The sequence below is a fragment of the Cherax quadricarinatus genome, chromosome 43 (genome assembly GCF_038502225.1).
Source record: "Cherax quadricarinatus isolate ZL_2023a chromosome 43, ASM3850222v1, whole genome shotgun sequence".
NCBI lineage: Eukaryota > Metazoa > Arthropoda > Malacostraca > Decapoda > Parastacidae > Cherax > Cherax quadricarinatus.
The window spans coordinates 17,852,942-17,867,253 of record NC_091334.1 but is presented as its reverse complement, the minus strand read 5'-3'; the positions used below and the strand labels follow the sequence as shown (position 1 = coordinate 17,867,253).

Below are 14,312 nucleotides of genomic sequence, written 5' to 3'. Positions count from 1 at the left end.
TGTGAGGGAAGGTAGAGAGGTAGAGGTGTGAGAGAAGGTAGAGAGGTAGAGGTTTGAGGGAAGGTAGAGAGGTAGAGGTGTGAGAGAAGGTAGAGTGGTAGAGGTGTGAGGGAAGGTAGAGAGGTAGAGGTGTGAGAGAAGGTAGAGAGGTAGAGGTGTGAGGGAAGGTAGAGGTGTGAGAGAAGATAGAGAGGTAGAGGTGTGAGGGAAGGTAGAGAGGTAGAGGTGTGAGGGAAGGTAGAGAGGTAGAGGTGTGAGAGAAGGTAGAGAGGTAGAGGTGTGAGAGAAGGTAGAGAGGTAGAGGTGTGAGGGAAGGTAGAGAGGTAGAGGTGTGAGGGAAGGTAGAGAGGTAGAGGTGTGAGGGAAGGTAGAGAGGTAGAGGTGTGTGAGGTGTGAGGGAAGGTAGTGATGTGAGCAGTGAGGTGTGAGGGAAGGTAGTGACGTGAGCAGTGAGGTGCGAGGGAAGGTAGTGACGTGAGCAGTGAGGTGTGAGGGAAGGTAGAGAGGTAGAGGTGTGAGGGAAGGTAGAGAGGTAGAGGTGTGAGGGAAGGTAGAGAGGTAGAGGTGTGAGGGAAGGTAGAGAGGTAGAGGTGTGAGGGAAGGTAGAGAGGTAGAGGTGTGAGGGAAGGTAGAGAGGTAGAGGTGTGAGGGAAGGTAGAGAGGTAGAGGTGTGAGGGAAGGTAGAGAGGTAGAGGTGTGAGGGAAGGTAGAGAGGTAGAGGTGTGAGGGAAGGTAGAGAGGTAGAGGTGTGAGGGAAGGTAGAGAGGTAGAGGTGTGAGGGAAGGTAGAGAGGTAGAGGTGTGAGGGAAGGTAGAGAGGTAGAGGTGTGAGGGAAGGTAGAGAGGTAGAGGTGTGAGGGAAGGTAGAGAGGTGGGGTGAGGGAAGGTAGAGAGGTAGAGGTGTGAGGGAAGGTAGAGAGGTAGAGGTGTGAGGGAAGGTAGAGAGGTAGAGGTGTGAGGGAAGGTAGAGAGGTAGAGGTGTGAGAGAAGGTAGAGAGGTAGAGGTGTGAGGGAAGGTAGAGAGGTAGAGGTGTGAGGGAAGGTAGAGAGGTAGAGGTGTGAGGGAAGGTAGAGAGGTAGAGGTGTGAGAGAAGGTAGAGAGGTAGAGGTGTGAGGGAAGGTAGAGAGGTAGAGGTGTGAGAGAAGGTAGAGAGGTAGAGGTGTGAGGGAAGGTAGAGAGGTAGAGGTGTGAGGGAAGGTAGAGAGGTAGAGGTGTGAGAGAAGGTAGAGAGGTAGAGGTGTGAGGGAAGGTAGAGAGGTAGAGGTGTGAGGGAAGGTAGAGAGGTAGAGGTGTGAGGGAAGGTAGAGAGGTAGAGGTGTGAGAGAAGGTAGAGAGGTAGAGGTGTGAGGGAAGGTAGAGAGGTAGAGGTGTGAGGGAAGGTAGAGAGGTAGAGGTGTGAGAGAAGGTAGAGAGGTAGAGGTGTGAGGGAAGGTAGAGAGGTAGAGGTGTGAGGGAAGGTAGAGAGGTAGAGGTGTGAGGGAAGGTAGAGAGGTAGAGGTGTGAGGGAAGGTAGAGAGGTAGAGGTGTGAGAGAAGGTAGAGAGGTAGAGGTGTGAGGGAAGGTAGAGAGGTAGAGGTGTGAGAGAAGGTAGAGAGGTAGAGGTGTGAGGGAAGGTAGAGAGGTAGAGGTGTGAGGGAAGGTAGAGAGGTAGAGGTGTGAGAGAAGGTAGAGAGGTAGAGGTGTGAGGGAAGGTAGAGAGGTAGAGGTGTGAGGGAAGGTAGAGAGGTAGAGGTGTGAGGGAAGGTAGAGTTAGAGGTGTGAGGGAAGGTAGAGAGGTAGAGGTGTGAGAGAAGGTAGAGAGGTAGAGGTGTGAGGGAAGGTAGAGAGGTAGAGGTGTGAGGGAAGGTAGAGAGGTAGAGGTGTGAGGGAAGGTAGAGAGGTAGAGGTGTGAGGGAAGGCAGAGAGGTAGAGGTGTGAGAGAAGGTAGAGAGGTAGAGGTGTGAGGGAAGGTAGAGAGGTAGAGGTGTGAGAGAAGGTAGAGAGGTAGAGGAGTGAGGGAAGGTAGAGAAGTAGAGGTGTGAGAGAAGGTAGAGAGGTAGAGGTGTGAGAGAAGGTAGAGAGGTAGAGGTGTGAGGGAAGGTAGAGAGGTAGAGGTGTGAGAGAAGGTAGAGAGGTAGAGGTGTGAGGGAAGGTAGAGAGGTAGAGGTGTGAGGGAAGGCAGAGAGGTAGAGGTGTGAGAGAAGGTAGAGAGGTAGAGGTGTGAGGGAAGGTAGAGAGGTAGAGGTGTGAGGGAAGGTAGAGAGGTAGAGGTGTGAGGGAAGGTAGAGAGGTAGAGGTGTGAGGGAAGGTAGAGAGGTAGAGGTGTGAGGGAAGGTAGAGAGGTAGAGGTGTGAGGGAAGGTAGAGAGGTAGAGGTGTGAGGGAAGGCAGAGAGGTAGAGGTGTGAGAGAAGGTAGAGAGGTAGAGGTGTGAGGGAAGGTAGAGAGGTAGAGGTGTGAGGGAAGGTAGAGAGGTAGAGGTGTGAGGGAAGGTAGAGAGGTAGAGGTGTGAGGGAAGGTAGAGAGGTAGAGGTGTGAGGGAAGGTAGAGAGGTAGAGGTGTGAGGGAAGGTAGAGAGGTAGAGGTGTGAGGGAAGGTAGAGAGGTAGAGGTGTGAGGGAAGGTAGAGAGGTAGAGGTGTGAGGAGAGGTAGAGGTGTGAGAGAAGGTAGAGAGGTAGAGGTGTGAGAGGTAGAGGTGTGAGGGAAGGTAGAGAGGTAGAGGTGTGAGAGAAGGTAGAGAGGTAGAGGTGTGAGAGAAGGTAGAGAGGTAGAGGTGTGTAGAGAGGTAGAGGTAGAGAGGTAGAGGTGTGAGGGAAGGTAGAGAGGCAAAGGTGTGAGGGAAGGCAGAGAGGTAGAGAGAAGGTAGAGAGGTAGAGGTGTGAGGGAAGGTAGAGGGGTAGAGGTGTGAGGGAAGGACAGAGAGGTAGAGGTGTGAGAGAAGGTAGAGAGGTAGAGGTGTGAGGGAAGGTAGAGAGGTAGAGGTGTGAGAGAAGGTAGAGTGGTAGAGGTGTGAGGGAAGGTAGAGAGGTAGAGGTGTGAGAGAAGGTAGAGAGGTAGAGGTGTGAGGGAAGGTAGAGGTGTGAGAGATAGAGAGGTAGAGGTGTGAGGGAGGTAGAGAGGTAGAGGTGTGAGGGAAGGTAGAGAGTAGAGGTGAGAAGGTGTAGAGAGAAGGTAGAGAGGTAGAGGTGTGAGGAGAAGGTAGAGAGGTAGAGGTGTGAGGGAAGGTAGAGAGGTAGAGGTGTGAGGGAAGGTAGAAGTGTGAGGGAAGGTAGAGAGGTAGAGGTGTGAGGGAAGGTAGAGAGGTAGAGGTGTGAGGGAAGGTAGAGAGGTAGAAGTGTGAGGGAAGGTAGAGGTAGAGGTGTGAGGGAAGGTAGAGAGGTAGAGGTGTGAGTGAAGGTAGAGAGGTAGAGGTGTGAGGGGAGTGAGAGAGGTAGAGGTGTGAGGGAAGGTAGAGAGGTAGAGGTGTGAGGGAAGGTAGAGAGGTAGAGGTGTGAGGGAAGGTAGAGAGGTAGAGGTGTGAGGGAAGGTAGAGAGGTAGAGGTGAGGGAAGGTAGAGAGGAAGGTGAGAGAGGTAGAGTGTGAGGGAAGGTAGAGAGGTAGAGGTGTGAGGGAAGGTAGAGAGGTAGAGGTGTGAGGGAAGGTAGAGAGGTAGAGGTGTGAGGGAAGGTAGAGAGGTAGAGGTGTGAGGGAAGGTAGAGAGGTAGAGGTGTGAGGGAAGGTAGAGAGGTAGAGGTGTGAGGGAAGGTAGAGAGGTAGAGGTGTGAGGGAAGGTAGAGAGGTAGAGGTGTGAGGGAAGGTAGAGAGGTAGAGGTGTGAGGGAAGGTAGAGAGGTAGAGGTGTGAGGGAAGGTAGAGAGGTAGAGGTGTGAGAGAAGGTAGAGAGGTAGAGGTGTGAGGGAAGGTAGAGAGGTAGAGGTGTGAGAGAAGGTAGAGAGGTAGAGGTGTGAGGGAAGGTAGAGAGGTAGAGGTGTGAGGGAAGGTAGAGAGGTAGAGGTGTGAGGGAAGGTAGAGAGGTAGAGGTGTGAGGGAAGGCAGAGAGGTAGAGGTGTGAGAGAAGGTAGACAGGTAGAGGTGTGAGGGAAGGTAGAGAGGTAGAGGTGTGAGAGAAGGTAGAGAGGTAGAGGTGTGAGGGAAGGTAGAGAGGTAGAGGTGTGAGGGAAGGTAGAGAGGTAGAGGTGTGAGAGAAGGTAGAGAGGTAGAGGTGTGAGGGAAGGTAGAGAGGTAGAGGTGTGAGGGAAGGTAGAGAGGTAGAGGTGTGAGGGAAGGTAGAGAGGTAGAGGTGTGAGAGAAGGTAGAGAGGTAGAGGAGTGAGGGAAGGTAGAGAGGTAGAGGTGTGAGGGAAGGTAGAGAGGTAGAGGTGTGAGGGAAGGTAGAGAGGTAGAGGTGTGAGGGAAGGCAGAGAGGTAGAGGTGTGAGAGAAGGTAGAGAGGTAGAGGTGTGAGGGAAGGTAGAGAGATAGAGGTAGAGAGGTGAGAGGTAAGGTAGAGAGGTAGAGGTGTGAGTGAAGGTAGAGAGGTAGAGGTGTGAGGGAAGGTAGAGAGGTAGAGGTGTGAGTGAAGGTAGAGAGGTAGAGTGTGAGGGAAGGTAGAGAGGTAAGGTAGAGAGGTAGAGGTGTGAGAGAAGGTAGAGAGGTAGAGGTGTGAGGGAAGGTAGAGAGGTAGAGGTGTGTGGGAAGGTAGAGAGGTAGAGGTGTGAGGGAAGGTAGAGAGGTAGAGGTGTGAGGGAAGGTAGAGAGGTAGAGGTGTGAGGGAAGGTAGAGAGGTAGAGGTGTGAGGGAAGGTAGAGAGGTAGAGGTGTGAGAGAAGGTAGAGAGGTAGAGGTGTGAGAGAAGGTAGAGAGGTAGAGGTGTGAGGGAAGGTAGAGAGGTAGAGGTGTGAGGGAAGGTAGAGAGGTAGAGGTGTGAGGGAAGGTAGAGAGGTAGAGGTGTGAGGGAAGGCAGAGAGGTAGAGGTGTGAGGGAAGGTAGAGAGGTAGAGGTGTGAGGGAAGGTAGAGAGGTAGAGGTGTGAGGGAAGGTAGAGAGGTAGAGGTGTGAGGGAAGGTAGAGAGGTAAAGGTGTGAGGGAAGGTAGAGAGAGGTGAGAGGTGTGAGGTGTGAGAGAAGGTAGAGGTAGAGGTGTGTGGGAAGGTAGAGTGAGGGAAGGCAGAGAGTAGAGGTGTGAGGGAAGGCAGAGAGGTAGAGGTGTGAGGGAAGGTAGAGAGGTAGAGGTGTGAGGGAGGTAGAGAGAAGGTAGAGAGGTAGAGGTGTGAGGGAAGGATAGAGAGAGGTAGAGGTGTGAGGGAAGGTAGAGTAGGTGGCAGAGGTGTGAGGGAAGGCAGAGAGGTAGAGGTGTGAGGGAAGGCAGAGAGGTAGAGGTGTGAGAGAAGGTAGAGAGGTAGAGGTGTGAGTGAAGGTAGAGAGGTAGAGGTGTGAGGGAAGGTAGAGAGGTAGAGGTGTGAGGGAAGGTAGAGAGGTAGAGGTGTGAGGGAAGGTAGAGAGATAGAGGTGCGAGGGAAGGTAGAGAGGAAGAGGTGTGAGGGAAGGCAGAGAGGTAGAGGTGTGAGGGAAGGTAGAGTGGCAGAGGTGTGAGGGAAGGCAGAGAGGTAGAGGTGTGAGGGAAGGCAGAGAGGTAGAGGTGTGAGAGAAGGTAGAGAGGTAGAGGTGTGAGGGAAGGTAGAGAGGTAGAGGTGTGAGGAGAGGTAGAGGTGTGAGAGAAGGTAGAGAGGTAGAGGTGTGAGAGGTAGAGGTGTGAGGGAAGGTAGAGAGGTAGAGGTGTGAGAGAAGGTAGAGAGGTAGAGGTGTGAGGGAAGGTAGAGAGGTAGAAGTGAGAGGGAAGGTAGAGATGTAGAGGGGTGAGGGAAGGTAGAGAGGCAGAGGTGTGAGGGAAGGCAGAGAGGTAGAGGTGTGAGGGAAGGTAGAGAGGTAGATGTGTGAGGGAAGGTAGAGAGGCAAAGGTGTGAGGGAAGGCAGAGAGGTAGAGGTGTGAGAGAAGGTAGAGAGGTAGAGGTGTGAGGGAAGGTAGAGAGGTAGACGTGTGAGGGAAGGTAGAGGTGTGAGGGAAGGTAGAGGTGTGAGGGAAGGTAGAGAGGTAGAGGTGTGAGAGAAGGTAGAGTGGTAGAGGTGTGAGGGAAGGTAGAGAGGTAGAGGTGTGAGAGAAGGTAGAGAGGTAGAGGTGTGAGGGAAGGTAGAGAGGTAGAGGTGTGAGAGAAGATAGAGAGGTAGAGGTGTGAGGGAAGGTAGAGAGGTAGAGGTGTGAGGGAAGGTAGAGAGGTAGAGGTGTGAGAGAAGGTAGAGAGGTAGAGGTGTGAGAGAAGGTAGAGAGGTAGAGGTGTGAGGGAAGGTAGAGAGGTAGAGGTGTGAGGGAAGGTAGAGAGGTAGAGGTGTGAGGGAAGGTAGAGAGGTAGAGGTGTGAGGGAAGGTAGAGAGGTAGAGGTGTGAGGGAAGGTAGAGAGGTAGAGGTGTGAGGGAAGGTAGAAAGGTAGAGGTGTGAGAGAAGGTAGAGAGGTAGAGGTGTGAGAGAAGGTAGAGAGGTAGAGGTGTGAGGGAAGGTAGAGAGGTAGAGGTGTGAGGGAAGGTAGAGAGGTAGAGGTGTGACGGAAGGTAGAGAGGTAGAGGTGTGAGGGAAAGTAGAGAGGTAGAGGTGTGAGGGAAGGTAGAGAGGTAGAGGTGTGAGGGAAGGTAGAGAGGTAGAGGTGTGAGGGAAGGTAGAGAGGTAGAGGTGTGAGGGAAGGTAGAGAGGTAGAGGTGTGAGGGAAGGTAGAGAGGTAAAGTGACTCAACTCAACCAACACATTCCTCACCCGAGTTTGTTGGTGCTTCTTACAAAACAAAGACTGGTGAAGCAAATGTTGATGTTGTCTTGAAACAAGTGAGCTAGATGTGGGTGAGGATGTTGTGTGATGTTGTGGGTGAGGATGTTGTGTGATGTTGTGGGTGAGGATGTTGTGTGATGTGGGTGAGGATGTTGTGTGATGTTGTGGGTGAGGATGTTGTGTGATGTTGTGGGTGAGGATGTTGTGTGATGTTGTGGGTGAGGATGTTGTGTGATGTTGTGGGTGAGGATGTTGTGTGATGTTCTGGGTGAGGATGTTGTGTGATGTTCTGGGTGAGGATGTTGTGTGATGTTCTGGGTGAGGATGGTGTGTGATGTTGTGGGTGAGGATGTTGTGTGATGTTGTGGGTGAGGATGTTGTGTGATGTTGTGGGTGAGGATGTTGTGTGATGTTCTGGGTGAGGATGTTGTGTGATGTTCTGGGTGAGGATGTTGTGTGATGTTCTGGGTGAGGATGGTGTGTGATGTTCTGGGTGAGGATGTTGTGTGATGTTCTGGGTGAGGATGGTGTGTGATGTTCTGGGTGAGGATGTTGTGTGATGTTCTGGGTGAGGATGTTGTGTGATGTTCTGGGTGAGGATGTTGTGTGATGTTCTGGGTGAGGATGGTGTGTGATGTTGTGGGTGAGGATGTTGTGTGATGTTGTGGGTGAGGATGTTGTGTGATGTTCTGGGTGAGGATGTTGTGTGATGTTGTGGGTAAGGATGTTGTGTGATCTGGGTGAGGATGTTGTGTGATGTTCTGGGTGAGGATGTTGTGTGATGTTCTGGGTGAGGATGTTGTGTGATGTTCTGGGTGAGGATGGTGTGTGATGTTCTGGGTGAGGATGTTGTGGGTGAGGATGTTGTGTGATGTTCTGGGTGAGGATGTTGTGTGATGTTCTGGGTGAGGATGTTGTGTGATGTTCTGGGTGAGGATGTTGTGTGATGTTCTGGGTGAGGATGTTGTGTGATGTTCTGGGTGAGGATGGTGTGTGATGTTCTGGGTGAGGATGGTGTGTGATGTTCTGGGTGAGGATGTTGTGTGATATTCTGGGTGAGGATGTTGTGTGATGTTCTGGGTGAGGATGGTGTGTGATGTTCTGGGTGAGGATGTTGTGTGATGTTCTGGGTGAGGATGTTGTGTGATGTTCTGGGTGAGGATGGTGTGTGATGTTCTGGGTGAGGATGGTGTGTGATGTTCTGGGTGAGGATGTTGTGTGATATTCTGGGTGAGGATGTTGTGTGATGTTCTGGGTGAGGATGGTGTGTGATATTCTGGATGAGGATGTTGTGTGATGTTTTGGGCGAGGATGGTGTGTGATGTGGGTGAGGATGGTGTGTGATGTTCTGGGTGAGGATGGTGTGTGATGTTCTTGGTGAGGATGTTGTGTGATGTTCTGGGTGAGTATGGTGTGTGATGTTCTGGGTGAGGATGTTGTGTGATGATGTGGGTGAGGATGGTGTGTGATGTGGGTGAGGATATTGTGTGATGTTCTGGGTGAGGATGGTGTGTGATGTTCTGGGTGAGGATGGTGTGTGATGTTCTGGGTGAGGATGGTATGTGATGTGGGTGAGGCTGATGTGTGATGTTCTGGGTGAGGCTGGTGTGTGATCTGGGTGAGGCTGGTGTGTGATGTGGGTGACGATGGTGTGTGATGTTGTGGGTGAGGATGGTGTGTGATGTGGGTGATGATGGTGTGTGATGTGGGTGAGGATGGTGTGTGATGTGGGTGATGGTGTGTGATGTTGTGGGTGAGGATGGTTTGTGATGTGGATGATGATGGTGTGTGATGTGGGTGAAGCTGGTGTGTGATGTGGGTGAGGATGGTGTGTGATGTGGGTGAGGATGTTGTGGGTGATGATGGTGAGTGATGTTGTGGGTGAAGCTGGTGTGTGATGTGGGTGAGGATGGTGTGTGATGTGGGTGAGGATGGTGTGTGATGTTGTGGGTGAGAATGGTGTGTGATGTGGGTGAAGCTGGTGTGTGATGTGGGTGAGGACGGTGTGTGATGATGTGGGTGAGAATGGTGTGTGATGTGGGTGATGATGGTGTGTGATGTTCTGGGTGAGGCTGGTGTGTGATGTTCTGGTTGAGGCTGGTGTGTGATGTTCTGGGTGAGGATGGTGTGTGATGTGGGTGAGGATGGTGTGTGATGTGGGTGAGGATGGTGTGTGATGTGGTTGAGGATGGTGTGTGATGTTTTGAGTGAGAATGGTGTGTGATGTTCTGGGTAAGTATGGTGTGTGATGTGGGTGAGGATGATGTGTGATGTGGGTGAGGATGGTGTGTGATGTGGGTGAGGATGGTGTGTGATGTGGGTGAGAATGGTGTGTGATGTTCTGGGTGAGGATGGTGTGTGATGTTGTGGGTGAGGATGGTGTGTAATGTTCTGTGTGTGGATGGTGTGTGATGTTCTGGGTGAGAATTGTGTGTGATGTTCTGGGTGAGGATAGTGTGTGATGTGGGTGAGGATGGTGTGTGATGTGGATGAGGATGATGTTTGATGTTGTGGATGAGGATGGTGTGTGATGTGAGTGAGGATGATGTGTGATGTGGATGAGGATGGTGTGTGATGTGAGTGAGGATGGTGTATGATGTGGATGAGGATGATGTGTGATGTTGTGGATGAGGATGGTGTATGATGTGGATGAGGATGGTGTGTGATGTGGATGAGGATGGTGTGTGATGTGGATGAGGATGGTGTGTGATGTGGATGAGAATGGTGTGTGATGTGGATGAGGATGGTGTGTGATGTTGTGGATGAGGATGGTGTGTGATGTGGATGAGGATGGTGTGTGATGTGGATGAGGATGGTGTGTGATGTGGATGGTGTGTGATGTGAGTGAGGATGGCGTGTGATGTGGGCGAGGCTGGTGTGTGATGTGGGTGAGAATGGTGTGTGATGTTCTGGGTGAGGATGGTGTGTGATGTTCTGGATGAGGATGGTGTGTGATGTTGTGGGTGAGGCTGGTGTGTGATGTTCTGGATGAGGATGGTGTGTGATGTGAGTGAGGATGGCGTGTGATGTGGGTGAGGATGGTGTGTGATGTGGGTGAGAATGGTGTGTGATGTTCTGGGTGAGGATGGTGTGTGATGTTCTGGGTGAGGCTGGTGTGTGATGTTCTGGATGAGGATGGTGTGTGATGTGAGTGAGGATGGCGTGTGATGTGGGCGAGGCTGGTGTGTGATGTGGGTGAGGCTGTGTGTGATGTTGTGGGTGAGGCTGGTGTGTGATGTTGTGGGTGAGGATGGTGTGTAATGTTCTGTGTGTGGATGGTGTGTGATGATGATGGTGTGTTGTGGGATGGTGTGTGAGGATGATGTGGGTGTGTGATGTGTGAGGATGATGTGTGAGGATGAGGATGATGTGTGATGTGGATGAGGATGGTGTGTGATGTGGATGGATGATGTGTGTGAGGATGATGTGTGATGAGGTGGATGAGGGTGTGTGATGTGGATGAGGATGATGTGTGATGTGGATGATGTTGTGGATGAGGATGATGTGTGATGTGGATGAGGATGGTGTGTGATGTGGATGAGGATGATGTGTGATGTGGATGAGGATGGTGTGTGATGTGGATGAGGATGATGTGTGATGTGGATGAGGATGGTGTGTGATGTGGATGAGGATGGTGTGTGATGTGGATGAGGATGGTGTGTGATGTGGATGAGGATGGTGTGTGATGTGGATGAGGATGGTGTGTGATGTGGATGAGGATGGTGTGTGATGTGGATGAGGATGATGTGTGATGTGGATGAGGATGATGTGTGATGTGGATGAGGATGGTGTTGGATGTGCGCGCGCGCGTGCACCAGAGAATTACAAGAAACTCAGATATGTGAAATTAAAAAAAAAAAAAACTCCATTTGTTATTTTATCTTCCCGTCATTTTTTATTTAAATTTGTGACTTGTGGAACATAAATCCAGACAATTTTTCTGCCAAAAAGAGAGTAGTAGAGAGGAGGTGTCGGTCATGGCTTGCATTATCAGTCACATGTTTTGAAATTTTAAGTTTTGTTTATGAAGTTTTGCAAGTGATGGAGCGCCGCTAATTCTTATCTTCTTCCTCCAGAAAGTGAACTAGACACAAGTACTCTTGACCACAAACGAAGAATAACGAGCTTTGAAAAAACAGAAACGACAAACGAAGGGTTCCTTTGATGCAAAGACAATACTAAATGTATACTTATAGTCTTATATAAGTTTAGTATTGCGTTTTCCGTGAGAGAGAGAGAGGGAAAGGTGTCAGAGAAAGGAATGGCTAGACTCCAGCCTAGTAATCACGACGCTGCGCGGCTAGTTCAGACGAGTGAGGGGAAAATGTAAACTAGCTTAGAGATGTGAAACAAATAAGGGTTGAAATGTGAAAACGAGAGTTAAGTGGAAAAATGAGAGTTAAGATGTTGAAAATAGGAGTGAGGCTAAGAGTGAGTGGTGGATGTTGAAACAAGAAGTGAGAAAGTGATTCATTTGGCCTTCCCTAGTTCACTTACAGTGGTCAGTACAGAGTTGTGAACCTCTGATGGCACTGTGAAGGGAAGCAGCAGTGCTGGTAGTGGTACTGTAAAGGGGAGTAGCAGTGCTGCTGTGAGAACAGAAATGACTCTCCCACCTTGTATGTCTCCACGGTAAACACTATTCACACGGAATTGTAACACATTCTGGCTAGAGGGAAGTGTGTGTGAGGGAGGCGGACGTGAGGAGAGAGAGCCAGACGTGAAGATATTATTACTTATTAGTAATATTGACACGAGAAGCTAAATCCGTGAGGGGTCTAACGTAAGAAGTGTTGGAGGCTTAGTCCAGTGAGGTGTGAGGTGCTGGGGGTGTGTTAGGTGTGAGTGTTGTGGTTGGGTGAGTCAAAATGGTCGGTCAGCTTGTGGTGGAGGATGAGTACACTATTAACGTGAAGCTGCGGCGCCCACTGCGGGATGGTGGGTGTCTGCCGCCCCCCACCATCACCATCTCCCCCGACTCCCCCGTCATCACCCTCACACCCCCGCCTCACACAACCTTCAAGCAGGTGCAGGCGACCAAGTCAGTCAACGGGGCGGCCCCTGTCAGGCTGGCCTGCGCCTCGCGCCGCGCCTCCGCCTGCGGCAACACCTGCGTCCTCACCTCTGAGGGAGATGAGTATGAGTCACCACAGCTAAGTATCATGCCGCCGCCACTCGGGCAGGGGCAGCAGGGGGTGAGTGAGGGCTACCACTCCCTGCCTCTCGTACAGGTATTCTCTGATGATAGCTCTCTGGTGGCCACCAACACCTTCCTGGCGCCGCCCACCACCGCCCACACGGGCGGCCCGTGCCCCGGCGACAACTTGACAGTGGCACAGCAGTGCCCGCCCGTGCCTGGCTCACTGTACGTGCCACGCATCCCGGCCCACTGCACGTCACAGTGTGGGGTGCTGTACGTTCCTCCCGTAGAGGAGGAGAAGCTGAGACTCAGGAGGAAGGAGGAACCTCCTTCCAAGGGTAACTCCCGCAGAGCCAAAAAGAGCAGCAGTGCCACTCAAAGCAGGCAGGTCCTGGACCAGTCCAGTGCCACCCCTGGCTCTCCCAATGGGGGGTCAGGGGTAAGGGTGCACAGGAGGAGTGAGTCTTCCAAGGCGGCAGCTCGCGCCCTGCTGAGTGAGGTGCTAGGGTCACATATTCATGCCCGACCACCATCCCCCAGACCCCAGCAACCACGACCACCATCCCCCAGACCCCAGCAACCACGACCACCTTCTCCCCGACCTCTACAACCCCGCCCCTTCAACCTCAACAACAACAACGACAACAGTTACCTGAGCCCCACCCGCAACTACAATATATGCAGTGACAACTGGTTCCTGGACGACCACAACAACCAAAGGAACACGACACTAGACCACAACAACCAGAGGAACACGACACTAGACCACAACAACCAGAGGAACACATCACTAGACCTCCACAACAGCGACATTCACAAGGCCAACCTCAGCATTACCTTCGGCACACCCTCTGACACAGGTAAGATGTCTTGTTAACCTGTCACCAAGTATTATCTCGCAACCAAGTGTGTACTCACCTGTGTTTACTTACCTGTATGTGGTTGTACGGATCGAGCCTCTGCACTAACCACTACTGGGTTTGTTCTCTCCTGGATTCCAACCTTATAATACCTCCTCTTAATTGAAGAAAGACTTCCTAACATCTAACCCACCTGTGTTTTCAACTTCCAGCTATGCCTTCGTGTATCTTGTTTCTCGCCAGGTGATGTTGATGCCCTCGTTACCAGGTGTGTTGATGTCTTTGTTACCAGGCGATGCTGATGTCCTTGTTACCAGGTACTGTTTATGTTCTTGTTATCAGGTGCTTTTGATGGCCTTGTTACCAGGTGCTGTTCATGCCCTCGTTACCAGGTGTGATGTCCTTGTTACCAGGTGATGTTGATGTCCTTGTTACCAGGTGATGTTGATGTCATTGTTACCAGGTGTGTTGATGTCTTTGTTACCAGGTAATGTTGATGTTCTTGTTACCAAGTGATGTTGATGTCATTGTTATCAGGTGCTTTTGATGTATTTGTTATTAGGTGCTGCTGTTGTTTCCCCCGTTACCAGGTGTTGTTGATGCCTTCGGTACCAGGTGATGTTGATGTCCTTGTTACCAGGTGCTATTGATGTCCTTGTTACCAGGTGATGTTGATGTCCTTGTTACCAGGTGCTGTTGATGTCCTTGTTACCAGGTGATGTTGATGTCCTTGTTACCAGGTGCTGTTGATATCCTTGTTACCAGGTGCTGTTGATGTCCTTGTTACCAGGTGCTGTTGATATCCTTGTTACCAGGTGCTGTTGATGTCCTTGTTACCAGGTGCTGTTGATATCCTTGTTACCAGGTGCTGTTGACGTCTTTGTCAGTGACAAAGTTCCACGTTATTGAGGTCACATTAATCTTAGTTTTAAAAAATTAAATACTACTGTTGTCGCTTTTAACATAGTTTTTACCCTGACACCAATTTAGTATAGTTTCCCTTGACTCCATTTTAACCTAGTTTGCCCTGGCACTCTTTTAATATAACTTGACCTGATACGGTTTAAACGTAGTTTTTACGTGACATCTTTCACATATTTTGGCCTGACGTTTTTTAATAGTTTGACCTGAAATGATTTTAACATAGTTTGACTTGACATATTTTGTAATATAGTTTTACCTAACATGTTTGTAATATAGTTGGACCTACCTTTTTTTTAACGTAGTTTGACCTGCCATTTTTTTTTTAACATAGTTTGACCTGCCATATTTTTAGCAGTTTGACCTGCCGTATTTTTAAATAGCTTGACCTGTCATATTTAACATAGTTTGACCTGCCATTTTTTTTAACATAGTTTGACCTGCCGTATTTAACATAGCTTGACCTGCCATGTTCCTGGGTCAGTGGATCTGCTGGAATTTCCTCTTCAATATGACTTGTGTAAAATCTTCGAGGTCAAACTATTTTTTAAACGTTACCAGAAAATACTATTAACCCATTTAACCAAATGTTAACTATCTGTGTTGCACAGCCAATTTAATGTTAAA

At 50.4% G+C, this 14,312-nt stretch overlaps 1 protein-coding gene across 7 annotated transcripts in view; it reads left to right on the top strand.

Moving 5' to 3' along the window:
• LOC138853918 (uncharacterized) overlaps positions 1–14,312 on the top strand; it is a 162,116-nt gene that overhangs the window by 5,658 nt on the left and 142,146 nt on the right. For all 7 annotated transcript variants that reach the window (XR_011393110.1, XR_011393111.1, XR_011393107.1 and 4 more), the window contains exon 2: positions 10,841–12,764. Coding sequence is in view for 1 of the 7 variants with exons in the window: in XM_070093635.1 (XP_069949736.1) it covers positions 11,633–12,764 (1,132 nt within the window). In the remaining 6 variants the exon portion in view is untranslated. The remainder of the gene's footprint in view (positions 1–10,840; positions 12,765–14,312) is intronic.